This window comes from Paramormyrops kingsleyae, chromosome 6 (genome assembly GCF_048594095.1).
Source record: "Paramormyrops kingsleyae isolate MSU_618 chromosome 6, PKINGS_0.4, whole genome shotgun sequence".
In the NCBI taxonomy this organism is placed as follows: domain Eukaryota; kingdom Metazoa; phylum Chordata; class Actinopteri; order Osteoglossiformes; family Mormyridae; genus Paramormyrops; species Paramormyrops kingsleyae.
The window spans coordinates 5,339,615-5,362,334 of record NC_132802.1 but is presented as its reverse complement, the minus strand read 5'-3'; the positions used below and the strand labels follow the sequence as shown (position 1 = coordinate 5,362,334).

General features: G+C 38.3%; 1 protein-coding gene across 1 annotated transcript in view; it reads left to right on the top strand.

Annotated features, from left to right (window-relative positions):
* Window positions 1-122: 122 nt before the first annotated feature.
* Window positions 123-22,720, top strand: part of pax7b (paired box 7b) — a 75,596-nt gene continuing 52,998 nt past the window's right edge. Inside the window, exons 1-5 of the mRNA XM_023841418.2 lie at window positions 123-189; window positions 7,107-7,195; window positions 8,857-9,092; window positions 9,810-9,954; window positions 10,404-10,532. Coding sequence (XP_023697186.1) covers window positions 179-189; window positions 7,107-7,195; window positions 8,857-9,092; window positions 9,810-9,954; window positions 10,404-10,532 — 610 coding nt within the window. The 5' untranslated portion in view covers window positions 123-178. The remainder of the gene's footprint in view (window positions 190-7,106; window positions 7,196-8,856; window positions 9,093-9,809; window positions 9,955-10,403; window positions 10,533-22,720) is intronic.

Sequence of the window (22,720 nt, the reverse complement as noted above, 5' to 3'; positions counted from 1 at the left end):
TTAACGGACGATGAGATAACGAAGTACTTAGAGTTTCGAACCTTACGTTAAACGTAGCCGTGTTATAGTTTAAAAAGTCATTCCGGGGGTTTGAATCCTGCTCCTGGGTTATATTTTTGTCTGCCTGTTCTCCGGGTGTTTGTGTGGATTCTCCCCTTCAAGTCAGAGAAGTAACGGTATGTGGTTTAGGTGAGTTGGTGTCTTCGATTAGCCCTTCTGTGTGTGTGTATGTGTGTGTGTGTGTGTGTGTGTGGGTGTGCGCGTGCGTGATGTGCTGGCACCTTGTTGGCGATGTTCTTAATTAAATAGGCTACAGACTCACTACAACCCCGTACCGAATAAGCTAGTATGTAAAATCAATGATCGGACGGATCTTTAGTGACTAACATTATTACACACTTGGATCTTTTAATAGAGCCATTCAGAGTAAGAATCTTGCTGATTGAAAGTCCACTATACTTTCCGCACTTGAACCTGTAACCTACAGGTTACATGATTTGATCTCTAACCACAAAAACGTGTATAGTCATTCTGCGAGAAACTGTTTGCGGGAAGGATTAGTGAAATGTAAGGTTTGGGGAGAGGGAAGCTGAACTGGTGCCTTTTGGGAGTTCAAAGGTGAATTACAGGGAACATCGGCTTTTGCGGTTCAGAGTACATAAATCTGCGTCTGTATCCTCCATAGAACTGAAACGCACGGAAGCCCGGGCGTCAAGGATGAAAATGCATTTTCACTCAAAAGTTCCTCTAATATCGCCTGTCAGCAGAGCAGACTCCAAACCCAGTCCCAAAATTAAATTAAGCCGTATTGTATCTTCACACCCGGTTCCCCATAGAATAGTTGTCTGTCTCAGAGTCCTATTTATAAACCAATTCATCCAAAGTTGCTTTACATTTTCAGGTGCGCTAGCATCCTACTTTCAAAGGTACGACATTGAATTGCTGAGTCAAGCAATTAACATAGTCACTGATAAATGTAAAACTTATTGAATATTTAGAAATGTGATATAGGGAATTCGTAATATACTTAGTGCAAGTTTAGTATATACTATTATTCCCGTGCCCTACTATAATTCAGTTTTTGTTAAGCATAATAAACTGTTATAGCTGATTCATTTAATAATTTAATGATATAGGCTTATGTATGTAACCAAATATAATACAGTAGAAAAATGAAAAATAAAACCATGGATACACCTTTGTATTCTCTTACGTTAGACGGTTAGCGGTAATTTTAACTATGAAAACTTCGTCGCCCTCTAGCGAAGACTTAAGACATCTCGAGCGCTCCTCGCGTGGCTTCCGTGCATCAGTCTTCAGTGCGTAAGAAAAATTATAAACATTTTGAAGTCCTAGTAAATGCGTTGTAACATGTCTCTCTGATTTATCCAGTCTAATTTACAAACTATGTGCCATTTCACTTATTAAAAAATATTCATTATGTCCTGTATTTCTTTATTTAAAAAAAAATATATATTACATATTTTCTGACGTCTCTTTTCTCATTTTACGCACTTGTCACTTCATGTAGCACATTTCTTCTTAGTATGATTGTAACCTATTGAGTCACCAGTGACAGAGATGATGTATTTCAGTGGCGCTTTCGGCTCACCCGCCGAAATACAGTAGAGATTTCATCAAAAACATACTTCAATCGGAATGCATAGCCACGTTTATGACATTTGAAACTTTGAGACGTCATGCTTTCGTATCATTGTGATTATGAATTTGGTTGCAATGGAACACATATAAGAGTGTGGGCAACACCATAATTGAACTAGACAATAATCAGTGGATGGTTTATCGGCCGATAAACAGGTGCTTCGGCTTGAGAAAAGACAAATGAAATCAAAAGTTTACATTGTAAACCCAGTAATGCATGCCATTTGTTGTATTTGGTTACCTATAAAACAGTTTAAACATAATTAGCATATTTCCTCTGTATAGTGTAAAAGTTCGGAAAACGCCTCATAAAACTTTGCAAGACTAAAATACAGCCTATATAGAAAACAGTTATGATTTCACTTAGTAATCTGCTAATTAGTAGAATCATGAATTTAGAAAATTCGGACAAAAGCTCCATTAAATTACATATTGTACTAATTAAAAAATGTTTTGCAATTAGTGTTGCGCATAACAGAAGGGCGTTTGCCCAAGAGAAGAGAGTTTTCTCTGGAGTCCTTAGCTCTTTATCTAATGTAAATTAATCCTCAACAGCAGACACGGGCAATAATTACCTCTAATTAAATACATACAAATGTCATGGTAACGTCAATATTTTCTTACATTTCACATAAAATGTACGTTCTTTTAATCAGCCAGTAAGCCTGCGATTCAGTTGCAGCTAAACGCGCGACGCACGTGGGCCCCCACCACAGGAGAAAGCGACAGGTGAATTTCCCCAAAGTATCTAATAATTACAAAGAAGTCATAATTATTATAACTATGAATCAGTCTTGCGATGGATAGCACGAAATCCCAAGGTCCTAGCGACCACCATCGTTCACTCCTTGTTTCTTGAAAATCAAAAAGATTTTCTAATACAAAATTTTGTAATTTTACATTGTAATTCTCTGCTACGAATTGTATAATTTTACATTGAGTGGAATTTCGAATGGTTAAAGACAAGAGGATGCTCTAGCCTCTGAAACGATTTAATTGCTGCAGGAACCAAATTTCTGTACCATTAGACATACACGGGACGAGGTGATCTCAGATACATTTCCGACCGGGCAACGTAAGATTAATAAATAATTACATGCGTTGCATGAAACGGGAACGTCTACCTTATTTGGCAAAATCTGCCCTTAGACATTAGCTTATATTTATATGATTAACAGTAGGTATGGTATCATAATAGTTTCACATTCAGATTGCTAAGTAATTTTATCATTCTATCAATAACTTTTCAACGATAAGTAAATGCGTCGTAACTCCCAATACCTATACTGTACTGGGAATCATGCTCTTATAGTACCTAACACTAAAACTACATTTACTCTCCATAGATTGCAAGTGAACTGCTGAACCTTAGTTAAATCCCAGCAACCACGGGTCTTTACTTGATCGTTTTCGTGTCAAAGATCATAGGAACTTTAAGAAGTACATAAAGCCCATCGTGACATTTTACAATCTTCTGTTTTCACTATGGATGAAACCTATGCGTTTGAACACACGCTTGTTCACGATTCATGCACAAGCGATCCATGGACCTGGCTTAGGTTAAGTTGCCAATCCACGGAACATGAGGTAATTGAACGGAATTCATGTTAAATAAAGGTCCACAGGCGTTGGCAAGTTGTAATTTGTTACAAACGTCCTCATTTCATGAGGTTGCGTAGGCGTATTTTACGGTTCAAGGGTCCAGTCAGTTGGGATCGCATCTCACCCGTACTATCAAAATAGCTGAACACCAGGTAGAGTCAAATGAATAATGTTATATATATTGATAGTAAACATTTTACGCGAATCTACGCGACGTTTAAAATTGCTTGACAAAATTACTTTATTCATGTACATGGTGTCTAAAGTTGGAATGCGGCAACGTTGGATGATAGAAAACGAAATATGGTAAATTAAAATGAAAAATTAAATGAGAAAGCATGAGTAAAGAAGGAAATACATACACACCGCCGAGAATTTGAAGAATGGGGCATGGAGTCTAACGCCATAACTCAAGGTATAATGTAAAATGAAACGCAATTCTGAATGCCGTGAAAAGACATGATGTCCGGACATTTTAGAATCTAATATAGGCCTCGTTTATTTTATGTAAAAGATTAACAATTTCTGATAAGCTAAATGCAACTTAATTTAAATTTATTCAAGAATGAAGGAATGCAGACAACCGGACAGTTTTTTGAACTGTCACACGTCTTAGTGGGTCTTATAATTTATCATTCTAGTAAGGCAATGTTACATAAAGTGTTCGTTTTTTTCTTATTTTTAGTCAAACACCTACGTGAATGGGAAAAGAGAGAGTTGGTGTCTGCATCACTAGCCTATAACAGCGAGAATAAAATTGTCCAGCAAAAATGGAATGGGGTGGGGGGTGGGGGGGGGGGAGTTGTGAAGGTGGTGTGTGTGTGTGTGTGTGTGTGTGTGTGGGGAGGGGGGGGGCGGTTAAAAACAGCACCTTCCCAACGTCAGACAGCATTCGCGAATTCGTGAATTCTGGATTCTTGTGATTGATGCTTCACTTAATCCGATGCTTTGTAAATCTTCCCAGGAGGACGAACCGGGTCTTTTGTGCCTCTCTAACCCATGTGAGGTAAGCCAAAGCCGGAGAGAAAATTCCAGCTCTGCGGCAGGCCACCAGGTCCTCCCCACCGGAGCATCTGCATGTGAAATCGCCATTTCACCCCTCCACACTCCCTAATTGTTGGAAAAATTAGTTGTGAAATTGCTTTCCACCAGTACTGTGTTCCACGGCAATTTTCACACTTTTACTATGCAAGACGTTTGGTTCAGCTGAGCTGATGTCCGTACCTCTCCAGTAATAATATACGTAATATATCATTTTAACTAATTGCATACAGCACATTGTAGTCTATCATCTAGATTTTTGTGCTACTTTATCTGTACGATATTTACATTTAATTTAAGGGAATAAATCCCAGTTTATTTGCTACAATTTTACTTTAGGGGCGCAGACTTAATTCTGTAATGTGCGTTTTTGTACGAAAACTCCTTTTAGGAGACAGTAAACAATGCGGATGATCAGCTACATTTTAGTCAATATATATTTGTGGCTTATATCAGAATTTCATACTACTGAGAAATTCTTAAGCCATTTATCAGCAGGGAATGGAAAATAATCTTTGTAAATTTAAAAAAATGCAAAGTATACAATAAAACGGGTTGAGCTTATGAATACTTATTATTTGGTCACGGTGGCAAAGTCAACAATGTGATCTGAAGCTGTGTCACTGTAATTTCTTAGAATCGCAGTACAGTGGGTTTCTGAAAAATAAAATACAAAATGAACCTACTGTAAAAGAAATCATATAGAATCTGGTTATGAATGCGGGTCGTTGGGCCTCCCCAGATATAGACGGTCTTCTGGGGCCTTTATTCTGAGCTCCCTGTGTATCATGACAACGATTTTATTTAAATTTCAACCCACTTTTTTAGTTAGATAACCGATAGGATGCATATTTTTGTAAATCGGCTTTCAGTGTACGGTGGTGCTTAGGTAAGCAAAGGGCATAATTTAAGACGTGATTTTTTTGTGAATGAAATGGAACGTGCTCGTGAATTTCCAAAATGAACATCGAGATGATAATCCACGTGAATGAATGTTCCGATTGCCTTGCTCAGCCTTAAAGAGAACGCATATTCAATTTCTATTTATTGTATGTATTGTATATTGGATTTAAAATGCCGCTTCGACGTTTACTGAGGAGAATTTTGCCACGTTTATTACTGACGATCAACCGAATAACACGCATTTGTGTTAATTATGACACGCTTTCTAGTCCTTTCTAATGGGTTATGGGATTTTTAGCGACAAATGCCAGTGTTTCCCCCTCCTCTCTTTTATATTATGGGTTAGCTGCATTAATCGTTGCCAGGAAAAAAAAAGATGTATGAACTGTCTTTGGATTGTCCTGTTGCGGTTTTGTGTAAAAACAATCTACTCAATTTCGTTATTACCTCTATTTAGTAATGGCCAATTGTACCATAAAAACGGGGTCGGAGAAGCGTTCTCAGTGACGTCTCGGTGATGCGAGTGCTTTTTGTTTTGAATTAGAAGACAGAACTCAACTCACTGGTTTGTATATATATATATATATATATATATATATATATATATATGTATATATATATATATATATATATATATATATATATATATTATAGTTGATATGTATATCGATAGTTTCCTTTTTAAATGCTGATGCCTGAGGCAGATGGCTTACTGTCCTACATTTAGTAAACAAATGGAAGCACCAGGTCAGGGTGATACATTTGGCGTTATAGGGTTAAGACCTATGAGACATGGTGGTAATGATTTCACTGATGGCGAATTATCCGTGTTTTGTCAAGTTCAATAAAAATGTTATACTGAAAATGAAACGCTTACAATTAAGTTTAAGAATAAAAAAACAAAGTACATCGCAGAAGTGTGATTTTGCACTTACCAGAACGTAATGTAAATGTTTATTAATTGTGTATTTTAATACGGGTTGGTATGTGTTAATTGCAAGTGACCGGCATGGTTTTCTTCCGAATACATTCTACATAATGTATCCCGTAGCTTAAAAGTATCTGTAATAGAGAATAATCACCTGAGCGCTATTAGAAAATTAAAGACGTATCTGTCGATATGAAACGAAAATATTATTCTCAAAATCTCCATCAAGAACTCCTGCCATGGTAAACGCTTCGATACGTTGAGGTACTTTTCTTCATTTAATTATTAATAATACACGTAAAAAAGAAACTTCTAGTCGTCTATAAATTACCTTGAAAGTTTAATCAACGGTATTTTATTGTACGGTTCTATATAATATATTCAGAAGAAGCGGGTGGACTGTAAAAACACAGCAGCGGAAAGTGTATTTGCGTGTAGCGTCGTTTCTTGCTATTGGTCGAGAGACCTGTGGTTAAACTCCTTCTTCCCCTCATGAATAAAAGAAAGGCCTCAGAGCCTATCGGCGCGCGCGACACCCCCCTCATACACTGTGCGCCAAAGTTGTCCACTTAAACTACTCCCAACCTCCGAGCAGACTTTGCCATAAAAACTACCAGACCTTTCAGCGCAACACTGCAAAGAATTAAATAACCTTTGGCCACTCTACTTGTGAGAGCTAGAATAATCCCCCTCCCTCCACGCGCACACGTTGAATCTTTTCGTTTTTCCTGTTTGTCTTATGCTACCAAACGAACAGCTTAAGTGTGTATTTTTTCCTCGTTTTTAGGGGTTCTGCATTTGCCAGTTCATCTGGTTGGATCTACGTTATCCCACTGTATTTTTTTTTCTTTTCTTCTTCTTTTTACCGAAATACGTCACGTTTCATTTTGAGAAATAAATCACCATCAATTGAGGACTTGGTTGTGCCGTCTAGAAACTGGGTTGATTACGGCTGCTTGATTTCTGACAGTATAATGGCCACCTTAGCAGGAACGGTACCAAGAATGATGAGACCAGCGCCAGGCCAGAATTACCCCCGTACCGGATTCCCCTTGGAAGGTAAGTTATATTAAATCAGGTGAAGTTTTTTAAGCGTAAGTATAGATTAAATGGTAGTGACGCGTGGTTTTAAAGTCTTAAATTCGATTGATCTGTTAGGAAACCGACACACATGATTCCTGGAATATATTCAGGATTCGTAACCTAATAAAAATGACAAATAAAGTTTATTTCCAAAACGAATAATAATAGTTATACCCTTTAGAGTTAATTTGTTGGACTCCCGAAATTTGTTATTAAGGTAATTCTGATATTCGGACAAAATACACGACACACGAATATGTATGACCTGTGTTTGTGGTATTTTAAAATATTTTTAAAATTAATATCTTAATCATTTAAACGCATATACCTACGTGTTGATATATAAAGCAGATAAGAATAAACGGAACAAGACACAACACATTAAAAACTACTTAAGCAATCGTGATTTCACAGATAGCTTTATCGAAGACAGTTTATGCACAATTACTGGTATCGTGTGTTCTTAGAACAATTTTCAACTATTAAAACAGTTGTAAGTGTCTGGATTATGAAACCGGTACCAAAATGTACCGAACTGCGTGAACGATTCACGGAGACGTGCACTTTAAAATATATTTGCATCTATTAATCGTTTATTCCACGGCAGTCATTCTTCTGTAGGGATTGTTCGTGCTCAAGTGGTTTAAATCAAATGACAAAAAACACGAATCCAGCAAGTTATCAATGCCCTGGGATTTGCTGAAGTGCCCCGGTGCCGCAAATAGAAGTAAAATACACAGCAAAGCGACGTCTCAAAGGATTACATCAATATTTGTACAACATGACTGTGAATAATGAATGAGAAAAGTGCTACAATCTTTAGTGACTCTTGAATACGCAATTGACCACAAATTTCATTAGCATCTAAAGATGCATCTGAAAATAGTCAGGGCATGTGAGAAGTAAATTAGTTTACAGTTTCTCTTAGTAAACTGGTTTATATTTGCTGGGGAAAGAATGGGTCGTACAGTTAAAGAATTGTAAATATTTGTTAAAAATTTTAAATATTTTTTGGGCAATGATAAATTTGTTTGGAAGTGAATTCTGAAGGCCGACTTAAACAACGACTTTAAATTGCAATTCCGTCAGTTTTTTTTGTATTATTATTATTATTGTCATTCTTCTGTTGATTTTGTCATCAATAATACAACTCAATATCAAATTGTAAATTATATGAACAATGGCGAAACTAACATTAAAAATACGAATTTCAACAACGTGGTATTTCTATTTTTATTATATTAGTTTGCTTCGGTGTAGTTGACCGGCCTCACTGAAAAGCATTTCCGTATATAACAATTTTATGCATTCTGCCGTTTTTCGAGCTGTAAACACGTGTAACGTTTACACTATAACAACATGTAACGCCAGTTAAATTAACACTAGGCCTGTTTTCTCTAAAGATGATGCTGTCAGTACGAACAATCAAACTTTGCTGTAAAATAAGTTACATTACCATCAATTCTAACATGTAATTTTACATCATCATTCACTATTTACATTTCGTATTTAAACATATTGTTTTTTTTTTTAATTATGTAAGAATCGAAAACTAAAACTCCATTTTGTTTGAACTGTGTAATCGCGTCTCTGTTTTTTTTAATGCTCGATTCCAAATGTGTTTTATTACGCCACAGTGTCAACTCCTCTGGGTCAAGGTCGTGTAAATCAGCTTGGCGGAGTGTTCATTAATGGGAGGCCACTGCCAAACCATATCCGACACAAGATAGTAGAGATGGCACACCACGGCATCCGACCCTGCGTGATCTCACGGCAGCTTCGAGTTTCCCACGGTTGCGTGTCCAAAATCCTTTGTCGGTACCAAGAAACGGGTTCCATCCGTCCCGGGGCCATAGGTGGAAGCAAACCCAGGGTGAGTGCAAATTAAGTGCGTCAATGTAAACGAACAGAAATCAGATTTCAAGGGCTGCAATATTAAATTTATACAGTAATTTACAGTTTTCTCCATATCACTGGAAAACAAATTATTATAATTATTATTATTTGTGTTATTACAGCCGTATGTTTTTATGAATGATAGATACAGTGTCACTATACCGAATTACTGTAAATTGCAAATACCACAACTTCCGTTATTACATTTTATTCTAGATTCTAAATTATAACATCTGCTAACAAACACTGTCACTATATTTTAAAATACAAATTAGGCATTCCCATTTCAGGTAATATTTAAGATGCTATTTTTGCCTTAAGATTAAAAAGATTATGGTTCTTTTTATATATCGAACACGTTGTAAAGACAAGCAACAGTTCCAAGAATATTGCCTAATAAAACTGTAATGTGCTTAATCTTACCCATGGTTAGGTCAGCACTCGCTGTGCGTCTGACATGAATCATAAAGGCAGCCTATTGGTCACAATAAATGCATGTGTAATAAAAGTTCTATAGTAAGCAGCGTCTGTTTGACATCGGAAGGTCATTATGGATCTCAAACGGCCATTTGATTTAAATTAAAGTCGTTTACTTTCACTTTCTCTCGTTCTCTCTCTCTCTCTCTCACCCTCCCATTTTCTGCCACTTGCTCCCCTGCTTTCTTTGCTGTACTCTGTAAATTGACACCCAAAGCAGGTAGCAACGCCTGATGTGGAGAAGAGGATCGAAGAATACAAGCGAGAGAATCCGGGCATGTTCAGCTGGGAGATCCGGGACAAGCTGCTGAAGGACGGCGTGTGTGACAGAAGCACAGTTCCTTCAGGTGAGGCCCCATCTGGTAAGCAACTTTTTTTTTTCCTACCACAGTAAGGTTATGCTATTAGTTAGGTCTGAAGAACTAGAGTGGACCTGGAATTAACCACACACGTAAACTTTATGGATTGTAATTTCCCCCGCTATTTAATTACTTATGTATTGCCTTTCCTTACAAGAAACCAACTTACATGTATTTAACTAGGCTATCGGGATTGGGTCATTTGAATTATAATGACGTTGGGATACGTGAATTACAGCAGAACGAAAAACTTCCGTTACTGCTGCATGCTACTTCATTTGAAATATACAATCACATTAATTCACTTATTTTAACTACAATAATGATGACAGCAACAGCTATAATGTATACGTCTTTTAACAATGTTTCCAATTTCAGTGATAATGCCAAACATACAGGTAATAATACAAATTTAGATGGTAAATGACGTTGCAATTTTCTGGGTTCATCAGTGAGTTCCATTAGCCGGGTTTTACGAGCTCGGTTTGGCAAGAAAGATGATGAAGACGATTGTGATAAGAAGGATGAAGACGGGGACAAAAAAACCAAGCACAGCATTGACGGCATACTCGGCGACAAAGGTATTTAAAGCGGGTTTATATTCTTATTCTGTGTCCGCCCTGGTGATCAAAGCATTATTATTTTTTCATTATTTTTCTACCTGAAAGACTCTTATTTATTTACTTGTTTGTTATGCTAAACCTGCGCTTGTGCTGCAGATGGAATTAACGATGACGTGATTGCTAAAAATCTACGTTGTTTACAAACACACACACACACACACACTTACTATAAATTCTAAATGCATTTCGGATATATTAAGTGCGTGAACTTTCTCAAATTGTTTGCTACTTCGAATGTGTGCATCTGCATGATTTGGTTGATAGATTTGGTCTCTTTACCGAATGTGGATGTTTTTCCTGCTGTTATGGCTCCCAGCTTTTGTAGGCCTGGTTACTCAATTATTTATATGAGGATTGACGGAAGGTATTTGGGACTAGTAAATTAATTTGCTCAATAGACTCCTCTCTTGCGCTTTAAACGGTCCCTTGAAACGGCAGCTGACAGCTAAACGATTTGCCAATCAATATCAATTACAACCAACTGAGGCACAACACGACTTAATGTTCTATGTTAAGAAAACCCTGCAGTGGACCAGCCCATGTCCCATTAGTTCTAGATTTCCTTTAGTTTTTTAGGATTCAGATTTTCTCATTTCATTTTACAGCGAAGTGGTAGGAATTTGAAATAAAATAATGATGCGGACGTTTATCTTTATCGTGAAATTCATCCAAGTATTTAACTGAAATTTTACATATGCGTAATTCTTACACAAATTGGCCCACTAGCAGAATTGCAGAGGCTTTGACGAAATTGCATTATAATATATGGAAAATTGATCACCTGTGCATTAGTTTCCAACTGGCACGGAGCTATGCAACATTCATCGATTACGTGGACGCTCACGTAATACAATTGGTCTTGTTGCTTAAGGAAATAGAAGTTATCAAGTAAGATGATCAAACATTTATGTATAGGGTTTAAGTAAACCTATAAAACCTTTTTCTTTGTCGAGATTCAGCTCTTCTCCAAACTTGAAGATGAACTTCAGTCGCAAAAGGCCTCAAACTCCATTGAAGCTTTTGAATGGAAAGATTCCGTGATACAAAGGCAAAACTTAAAAAAGCGGGACTGCGAAAAGAGAAACGGACCATTCCATTCTCATTCAAAAACCCGCAAAAGAAAAAAAAACTTTGGACAAAAGGCCAAGAGGGAACTAAAGGGAGATGAATTATTCAATACACCCCGCTGGTAGATAGTTTTGTAATATTATAGAATCGTCTGTTGGAAGAGAATAGGCGTTGGAGGGTGCAAAGTGTTTCTTTCTTGTTTGGAAATGGCGACTGCTCATTTTAAAATCGGGCTATTGTGAAAACTAACTGCACATTTGTGGTGTGTAAATAGGCACTTTAACCTACGAAAACGTATCTGAGTTAAATGTCTGCAAATAATAAAATAATATGCAATTTTGATAGTATCGCCGAATAAACAGGAAAGTGTTTTTGATGTTCGGCCTGGCACGTGTAGGTATAACGGGGACGTATTCCTAGCGCCTTTGCTTGTTTTTATGAACGGGCAGTGTTTGTTTTTTTTAGGTTTACGTGGACATCAAAGGCGTTTTTTTAATCGCCATTAGAGCTGATGTGAACATTTACTGCCAAACGGAGCTCTGCATATTTAATAACATGTGGAAGAGAAATTGTTAATATTAACATGGTGTGTGTGCGCGTACATATATATATATATATATATATATATATATATATATATATATATATATATATTTGGCAGTTAAAGTTCCCGCTTGATTTCTGCATTTTCGGGTTTATGGCGAAATATTTAAACCGGGATACTAAATGCCCCCTTTTTTATTCTTAAAAAGATTCGTCTTTGCGCCCGTTTCATTCTATCATCCGGCTGGCATTTAATAATGTTAAGACTTATTAGAGTTAGTAATGAAAACGGTGTCTGTTGAATGGGCGGCTGTGTTGCAGAGCGGTGTAATAGCTCGCAGGCATGGTAAGAAATGCATTTATCCCCAATCAGCCCTCACTCTCCGAGTTTCAAGCACAAACGTTATGTTGAAGGGTTTTAAGGCAGATTAAATTGAGCCTTTTATTTCTTTTCACTTTCATCTCTAAACGGCTCGCTCTGGCTAGCCCTGGGCACAAATTCATGAGATTTTAGGTTTCTTTTATAGTTGTTAAGATTTTATTTATTTATTTATCTATCTATTTATTATTTATTTGATTTGCATTGGGGATTTCTGACATGCTAACCAAACTCTGAAATGATGGGGGGAAATACCGGTAACTGTTCATTTTAAGATAATTTTTAATACACATGCAAGCCCGTTACCAGCTGTAAGCACGGACTGTACGTAGGTGGGGTCAGCAATGGAGTTTATTTTTGATGCACGAATTCACCAGAAATAACTAACGTTGTCCATTCAGTTTTTTTTTTTTTGATCCATGTCTTTAAATAAATTACAAATATGAATATCCTAATATAAACTAAAATAGCAAGTGGAACTGGTATTTGTTAGGCCTGTTGTGAATGAGTTCTTTTCAACCATCTTAGCGTTCGTTAATGATTGAATGGATGTATAATTCAAATGTAGTTGTGGAATTAGTGGAGAAAAGGGGGGGTAGGCTTTATATATTTATTACACGGAGTACATACAAACATACAAACGATACAAAATGCTTTGCTATCTTTGCGAATATGGTAAACATGCAAGAACGGTTTCGGTAAAATAAAGCCGAACAATAACCTAAAAGTGTTCATGCCAAACGGGAAAATGTGATCTACATGTGGAGGGCGAATGCATGGTTTGATGCCTCGATTGTATTTTTTATCATATACATCAAGGCTAATTGCCATATGAGAAATAAAAAGTGGGCAGAATTTGTGGTCTTTTGTGTAGAATACAAATTAGATTCCAATACAATTTTCACAAGGGTAACATACTGATAATTCCCTTTACGTTAAATCGAAATTGCTATAATCGTGGTTTTGCTGTGGCCGGTGTAGACCCACTAATTAATATTAAGATAGTAGGGATTAGAGAGAGGAACTCGATAGCTGACATTTGCCGTAACACCTGTTTTTTATACATTCAGGGGAGCGATAGAGGGTGTATCAATCAATTCCCTAGAAATGATCTGCATTGATTAAACCAACAGAATGTCCTTTGTAAATACATGCTGGAAAAAGTAGCGATGGGCACTTAAGCAAATCGGCAGATTACCTAACGTTCGCAATCTAATCAAACAGAAGCCAGGCAGGATTTGTGAATGTTCTGAGTAGGGATCAGAGAAAATAATGGGGGCCGGTGGAGTGATAGTCTGGTGTCAGGCAATTCGAAGCTTCAGGCCAACTTTTACCGCGCCTATTCAATTAAAAGAATATTGCCTTTGGGACCTTTCTCACAAAAGACAGACAAATTAATCACAGTTCTAAATAAATGTATCTATTATTTAACTGAGCCGAGACATTGCGGAGATGATTTATAAACGTACTGGGACGCCAATAATATCGTTTTCTTAAAAAAAAATAGAGAGAATTTGCAATCGAATTTTGAATATAATACGATTTAAGGCAACAGACAGAATGTATAAAATTTCCCACTCACCAAATTTGCGTTTACCTGCAAATTATGCTAATGAATTTAGGCAGAAGCGACGCCGCCAAAAGGTGCAATCTGCTGTTAAAGATTTGTAACTTCTTGCAATAAAAAGTGTCATCGAGCAAGCGCCCACGTTTGGTTCAAAATAACGGTTATATATTTAGGAGCCTAGTCTAAACTAAGCTTCGTTGAAAGAAAAGGACGAAGGGATGAGGAGAAGACCACTTCAAACAAATCCATCTGAAATGGTGAGAGAGAGGTTTAGTGAAAGTATGGGGAAGTTATTTAGCTATTAATAACATTTTTCCTCAGGCATCGGGAGTGACTCCATCTGCACTTTCTCGCAGCTATTTGGCTGGGTTGAAATTGAGGGGGACCCAAATGCTAGGGAGAGATAACACAATCATCACTGCCTCGGTCCTGTGCTGTGCATCACTGCATTAAACTCGGATTAACCTCCCCTCTCCCCCCTCACTGCCTCTCTCCACATTTCACTGGAATTTACATGGGAGGATTTTTAAGGAACATATACTTTATGATATAGAGAGCAAAGACTTCAAGTGGTTACTATTGCTGTTTTGTTTCGCAGCAACAACAGCATTATTATTATTATTATTATCAATAATAATAACAAATTGGATGCATCGTGCTACGATAATTTAAGGAATAATATTTGCATCGACCTTGACTAAATATTGTCCTTTTATGCTACATCATGAACCTCATACAGATCTGCTGTTGCCATATGGAATACTGTGCCTGTCTGATTCTATTGTACTGACCAATGATGCGCAGACTAACGATCACAACCTTAATTAAATTTGTATTTTTAATTACTATTGTTATTTTATGGTCTATAAAATAACGATTTTTGAAGTCTAGGAATTTAGCAAGGGAGAAGTCCAAGAGACAAACGCCATTGCGGAAAATTCAGATAAGTTATGTGACGCAATTGTCGGAACAAATCAAGTTAACCAAACCAGCAACAAATTACCGTAATTCAGTACTCTAAAAAGCTTTGTTAAATGAGTTCCTGCTTTTTAAATGAATTAATTTGCGCTCTAAACTGAGAGACCTGTTTCAAAGTACAAAAATCACGAAATTAAACGTGTTGGCCTAAGTAAAATCACGATTCTTTTAATCGGTCATTGTTTAAGAACAAAATAAATCACCTCTAATTTATGCTAAATCGATTGTATGTGATTCAGCTTCCTTGACATCAGACAATATTTATAAGCGCCAATTCAACACGGGGTCGTGGTTTACATGGATTGTAAAGCACGTTGGAAACCACTCGACGTCCTTTGGATCGTTTAAATTATGATTTAAGATTACCCTAATTAACTAAATTAACTTATTCACGTACCACCCGTTTGGTAATAATTAACAATTTCAATGTTTAAATGCAAAAGATGTTTTATTTTTTTTTCTAATCCCCGCGACCTTGTACTAGATAAGTGGTTGAAAGATGGATGGAGATGTTTTATATCCAGTATACGTATATCATTTCCCATGTTTCCTAAATATCTTAAAGCCCAGTGGGATTCCTTTAAAGTATGGACTGGGAATTATTGCAGTTGACGTGTTAAATTTTTAATACCGTCTATGGAATCGTGACAATAATGATATGTCAGTTAATGCCAATTTATGAAGACATTTGTCATCTTGGGAGCGCCGACGTATGGAATAAGCCTGTCGTTTCGCGGGGAATATTAATGCGCAGTCATATCCTAGCGTTTGGGTGACCCGTGAACCTGAGGCGGACCCTGCCGTTGTCATAGAAGGGATTCTGCTGTGTGTTTCGGGGCCTTTCTTTCTTTTTTTTCTAAGGGAATAAGGAAGGAAAATAGAAAGTAGGTGAGGAAAAGTAGAGGCGGCTGGAGGAAATTGAGAGGCTTATAGTCTTTGATCCTTGGGTGCTTTTGCTTATCAGAAACATTTGTGGTGACACCACCACAATGGGAGTTCATCATATTACAGGCCGCCAGTGCCGCTTTCAGGCCTGTCTGTCTATTAATTAAAGCATTTCTTGCCATGTGGGACAAGTCCTATCTGCACACACATATTACATACTAGAATGGTTTTTGGATCTCTGGTGTTTTTTTCCCTAAAAGGGACAATCTTTCTTTTTGGGCTACTTAGGGAAAATTCAAAAGTCTACTGTAGAAGACATGGGGATTTCTTCTTCAAATATAAAGGCGCGTTCATAATCCTTTCCTGTTCAATAACCTTATAGGGGATTTTATTTCTCTCCTTATTTGAAGGTTTGAGATTTAGTAGCGATTCAGAAGCTATCGGTAAGGCATGCGCTCGCGAAGGTGAACGACCCCCCCCACCACCCAAGCCCACGCATCTGTACAGGTCATATTTTGAGCAAATTTTATATTTGTGCTTGTCAATATTTGTTTGTTTGTTTATCTATTTATTTATTTGTTTATTTATTTTTGTTTATTTGTTTGCTTAATTGTCTATTTATTCGTTTATTCGTTTAATTGTTTATTTATTTATCTGGCCTTGAGAATTACCCGAGAGTTCCCGAGAAGTGTGGCTATGGTCGGCACTAAGCAACAGGGTGGAGGGGGGGGGGGTCGTCCTGGTAGATCCGTGGAACAAAAAGAACAAACGACAAGGAAAACTCCCGCTGATACCAATAAATGTGTTAGCCTCCCGGGTTCCTCTGTAGAGCCACAAAAGTGTTTTTGATGGTGGACCTCGCTATCACTTTGTGTGTATGTTCCATAAAATTTAAAATGCCGAAGAACTCTTGGTGACCCTGACTAAACACTCAAGAGACAAGGTCTCATTGATTATAACCGCCCCTAAGTCAAACGTAGTATGAGCAAGTGTTAACTTTTATCCCGCCATACGCAGCATATTTTCGTTAATTATAACGCCCGCTGAGTTTACGTCATGGTGGCAGTAACATAATTGTATAAAATACAAATACAACTTCTCAGCAAAGACGTAGATTGGATCTTTGTTGAGGTCTGCCAGACTATCTGCGCAGAGACTCGCATATCAAAATATTGTACCATTTGTAGAATTATTGTTATAGTATGCTAATGTTTATATATAAAATATTAAGATTAACTTTATTGATTCCAGGGGGGAATTCTGGAAACTGCATGTATGTTTATACATTTATATCTAAATAGATTGTGCAAAGCTATACAAAATTTTGAATCAGGTTAGATGTACTGATTTATAACATGAATAAGCTGAATTGTGGAACCGTAATGAAATAATGGGGCATGGTCTAAAACAGAATGAATTTATGGACGAATTTTAATACACTGTTAAAGAAGAAAAAAGCTACAGCGTTGTATGTGTAATGTTATAAGTAGGCAATAAGCATGTCAATTCTTCGCGTTTACTGCCTCTCTGATGTAATATTTATTGTAACATAATTGCCTTACGTGTGGCTTTAACTGAAGTGCGAAGTTTTCTGTGCGTCAATGGGAATTTTACTTTTATTTTCACTTTTAAATATGTTTGAATTGCTAAATGGATAAAGAGTCCGCGTGCAAGAATAGCTGCCCCTTGTTTGCCATGGTATGTTCACCAGCCTCTGCCTAATCCCGCTTTCATTTTTACCGACAAATACCAAGAATCTTTATCTGTCTCGCTACCCAATGGGAGACAGATCAGCCAACAAAAGGGAATCGCTCCACAATGCTGAAACGGGAAAGGCGAAGTTCAGAGCACACATAAGCCCCAGACCTGAGACCGTAATTATCTGGCAAAGTTCATTCCTAAAGCAAATGTCAAGCCGTGGGTCAACTTTGTGCACGCAATAAAATCATTAGTGTAAGTTTTACAAACGGATCTGTTGTTAGTAGTTCATGATGCATTCACATTGTGGCGCGTCCCACGAACGCATTCAATTTTGATCCCTACCGCCAGTGTGAAAACTTCTGGCGTGATCGGTGATCGATTTTGTTATGGACACCGCATTAGCGTGAACTAAAGTATTGGTCACAGTATTTACAGTATTGATGATTTACCAATCGGTCATAACAATCCGTCACCGTATTTCGCTGAATTGCGAAAACTGATTGGTGTACCTATCTTACACTGTATCTACAAATTTGAAATATTGCCGGGTTAGTGAGATAAATTTAGTCCCCCCCACTGAATGACCTAAAACTGTCATTCATTTGGTCAGATGTTTTTGGGTTTCAAGGAGCATGACCAATACACTGCCATGTGTCGCTTCTGACCAGCTAAAATGTGTTATCAAAGTTTTGCATCATTCGAAAACACATGAGACTCAAAGATAAGCAGGGAACGTGGAAATTGTGTCAAATTTCTGAGGAATGTTGACAGTGCTAATACCTGTCCTTGCAAGTGTTGCAGTTCCCTTTTCATTTTACCCTCTTTTTTCGGTTAACTTGCTATTTTGCGCATGACTGGTTTATTAGACGCCGCCGTGTAGCTAGGATTTGACAGGGGTTCCTGGGGTCTGGATGCCTTCTGTAAATCCAGCTCATTTTAGTTTCCTATGTAATTCATCCGGAGAACCTGGGGAGACGGCCCAAGGTAGAGAAGGTATCTTAAACCCTTTCATCCCTTTTTGTAATAACAGGGCTCTTAACAACCTTGCTGCGCGGCTTTCCGCGAGACCATATCATAATCATTCTACGAGACTGACCGCTGCTACTTTCGATGTATTGCAGAACACAGCGCAGAATTCTGGAAAGTAATTATCAAGTACATCCTAAATATGTCAAAAACTGTTGGTAATGGGTAAAGTGGTGCAATTTCATTTGGCAATAACTGAAATGTTCCGTTCCTTGGCTAATAGTCGTAGCACACGTTGTCTAAACATCAAGCATGTATGAATAAAAATTGGCTTTTCTGAATTATTGTGATTCAATATAGTGACTTGGCCAGTTTCAGTGCCAATATATTTGTTAGACAATTGACACTTATTTTATCTGTATTATATGAGTAGAGATGATAATTACAAGAGACAGCGGAACACTACATTAATCATATGATGGATGAAGGAACTGCGGTACAATTCAATATCAAGATATATAAGCCAATTCAAAGAGTATAAAGACAATTTGTAAATGGTACTTGACTCATCAATTAAATGAGAGAGAAAAGTGTTAAATTATATAGAAAACTAACTGCTGCAAATATGACTTATGCCAAACAAACCTCGTTGACACTTGACAGTCTGGTTAGATCTGAGCATAATGGAATCACAGGGCAATGCAAATGATAATGGGTATTTTTTTTTGTCGAGGTCAAACGCATTTCTGTAAACTTAGGATTTTCCCATCGACCACCAGAAAGGACGCGTGTATGCGAGTACAACAGGTTATTTTCATTGAAGGTTTTTTTTCTTCTTTAAATGAAGGGCTATATTTTTCCATTCCAAAATTCCGACTACTTAATGCTCCAGTAGGACTACAGTAAAATAGCCAGAAATGTCTTCATAGCCACTGTGTGTTCCGCATGAGTATCACATAGGTAGCCTACACAAATCCAAGGTTACTGCCGGGTATTTTTCTTGCACTTCATAACAGGGTCCCAGTGGTCTTTCATCCCACTGGCCTGGTTAATTCTTTTACCACAGGAGTGTAGATATTTTTCAATTCTTATTGCAAATAACCGGCAGATTAGCAGAGGCGGCTCCCAAGGTGGCGAACAATAGAGAGTCCCGGGTTGCGGTGAAATTGGAAGGAGTGCCCCGAGTCACCTTTTAAAATAGCTAAGCAAGTCAGTTTGCATGACTTAACTTTTTAAACCGTTGACTCTGACGTAGTTAAAAATCGTTATTGAGAGTTCTCTCGACTTTAGAGCAAATGTCAGATCCCGTTTTAAAAATGGGAAAATATTTTTGAAATGCGGTTAGGTTCGTAGGCTATACGTGGCTCAGCGGAATTAAGGAAAACAATATTATGCAAATTACTTCACTTTTAAGCACTATTGTATAAATTTAGAAGACGGTCTATGGCCAACAAGAGTAGCTGTAAAATAAAAACATACAAACAAACACACGCACGCACGCACGCACGCACGCACGCACACACACACACACACACACACATATATATATATATATACACACTACAATTTTATTTATTACAGCAATGAAAAATAATTAATATTGCCATCAGAAGCCACGGGAAAACGGATGGAACCCAATTCATTCGCTTGCTAAAGACGCTCTAATGGAGAACAAAACTATGCAGCGTTGAAATAAACCGTAGCTCTATTATTTTAGACGAATAACATCTCGTTTCAGCGCCTTGAAATTATATGCATTATTTTCAAGTTTGTATTTTTCGTTTTTCTTGCTGTAAAACACATTTTGATCTAAATGAAGCCCACTCGTGGATGTAACTGACTCTCCTGAAAGCGCATCTTTCAGTCTCTGATGGCTCGTAGGACGAGTCCACAAAAGGTTCTCAGAATATAGGCAAATGCATCTTGACGTCCGGCCTTGCGCAGCGATAGGCGGCGGATGGATGCTCATCTCGAGCTGAATAGGACTCGAAAGTCATAACTCGGACAGCATCTTCTTAACTCCGCGAACTTGTCAGATTAAGTTAGGGCAGTTAACGAGGATTCGTCTTGAACAGTAGCTTAGGTGCCTGGGTGGAGACGGTGTCCCACTCCCCCGTTTTATAAATGATGGGAGGGTGGGATTGGTGTTTACGGTTTTGCTTCGCGAGACTGCCTTGTTTTTACTTCATAGCCTCGTGGCTGCACGACACAATCAAGATCGTGATCCCGTATAAGCAGGTATGAAATTATGAAAAATATACAGCTGTCACTGATAATAACGTGCAAAATGCAGATGACGTTTAAACACGCGCAAAATTAGATTTTCCTCAAGTGTTATGTTGTATCATGTGCCCATCCGACGATTTACGATCAAAAGATATATTCCTGAAAAAACGATTTATTTAAACGACGTGCAAATGATAATTTCTGTGATGGGAAAATTTTAAAAGTAAAAATTAAACTGGTAAATTTATTTTTTATAAAAGTCGCTCCTTTAAACGGATGTCTCTTTTGGGTTGGGCCTAAAAACGGTCTATCTGACAGCCCACTCTCTCCAGTGACAGACAGCCACTTTAAGAAGTAGGCAGAGAAAAGGAGAATAGCGAACATTCTGTTATTTTGCGTCCTTAGAAGCAGTGCGTCAGCCATTCAGGCAAATTGATGAACTCCTCCAAAAAGTTTATTAAGGGGATGAAAACAATAGGAACTAAAGCCTTTAGGCAACTAGGCAGACAGTTTATAAACTAGCAGCTATTGTGCTTCAAAGGCAGATGCATGAATACCTTTGAATGGGCTCCTTCAAACTGACACGATCAAGCCAGACAACAGCATGTTAAAAGGAAGGTTTTTTTCGCCCCTTGTGCAGAGGAGATCTGTATTTTTTTGCATTAATGTACATCTGCAGTGGGAGTGGCCCAATCTGGGTGCTGTGAGCTTCTGTCAGGGCCCACAGCCGAGGGCCCGTATGGCGCGTTTGAAGGCGTGTTGTATGCGGCGCGCGAGCAGCAGGTGTTACGGCGGAGCGAAGTGCGGCGAAATGCATGGGTGGCAGATAAACACCACTTCATTTCTCCTCTGATTCTGCCTTCTCAGAGAAGGACCAGTGATATCTATTGCCCCTATAACCTGAAATTTTTAAACATGTCAAAGAACATACACACTATATATATTTATCTATATATGTAAACACATATACGGTTTAAAAAGGAAAATCGATAAGTTAAACCATCATGCATGATTGGTGGGTTTATTTTTGGTTGCACATGGCAACTGCAGGAATTGGACACAATACAAACAGTTTAAAAAGCGGCAAACATGCTGATCTTTCACCAGTCACTCCCTCCCCCCTCCAACCCATCACCCAACCCCCCCCCACCAGCTCTCTGCTTCTCGACATCAGAGGGAGGGCTGTGACTTGTGACCCTTTCTAACCCGCACCGAGTCCCTCCCTGAAGAGGGGAGAAGGGGGGTGGGTGGGCGGGGTGGAGGGGGTGGGGGCTCCCGCGAGGGGTGACCCGGGACAGGTTGGGATCATAGGCCTTGACGCTGCATGTCCACCCCTGGCCAGATCCGGCAGGTGTCAACATCAGCAACACAATTAGCTCCATGAGCTATATTCCGACAGGGCAGTTAACTAAAGCGACGCGAGACAGACTGAAGAAGGGAGGAGAAAAGGGGGAGAGGGGAGAGGGGGGCAGATTAGGGGGAGATTACGCTCTGAGACAGCTATTAGGAGGGATGAGGCCTTTCTAAACAAAAAAAGAAGACGCAGGAAAGATCAATACTTTGTTAGCTCACCAAGCTGAGACAGGCTTGCTCTGAATGTTTATTTTTCTCCTTTCTTCCCATTTTCCCGATGTTTGTTATTTGCATTGGCAGTCCTAAGGGCTCTCACGCAGCCATTATATACTGGCAAGATGGCATATTTCTTTTCCATCCAACAATTTGTTAATTAGGGCCTGGCGCGGTGTATGACACATTCATTCATGGCTTTCTGCGCGGCCCCCACGTCCGAAGGGGCGCAGCCTGTCACTGGTGTGTTACTGGAGGAATTTGTCA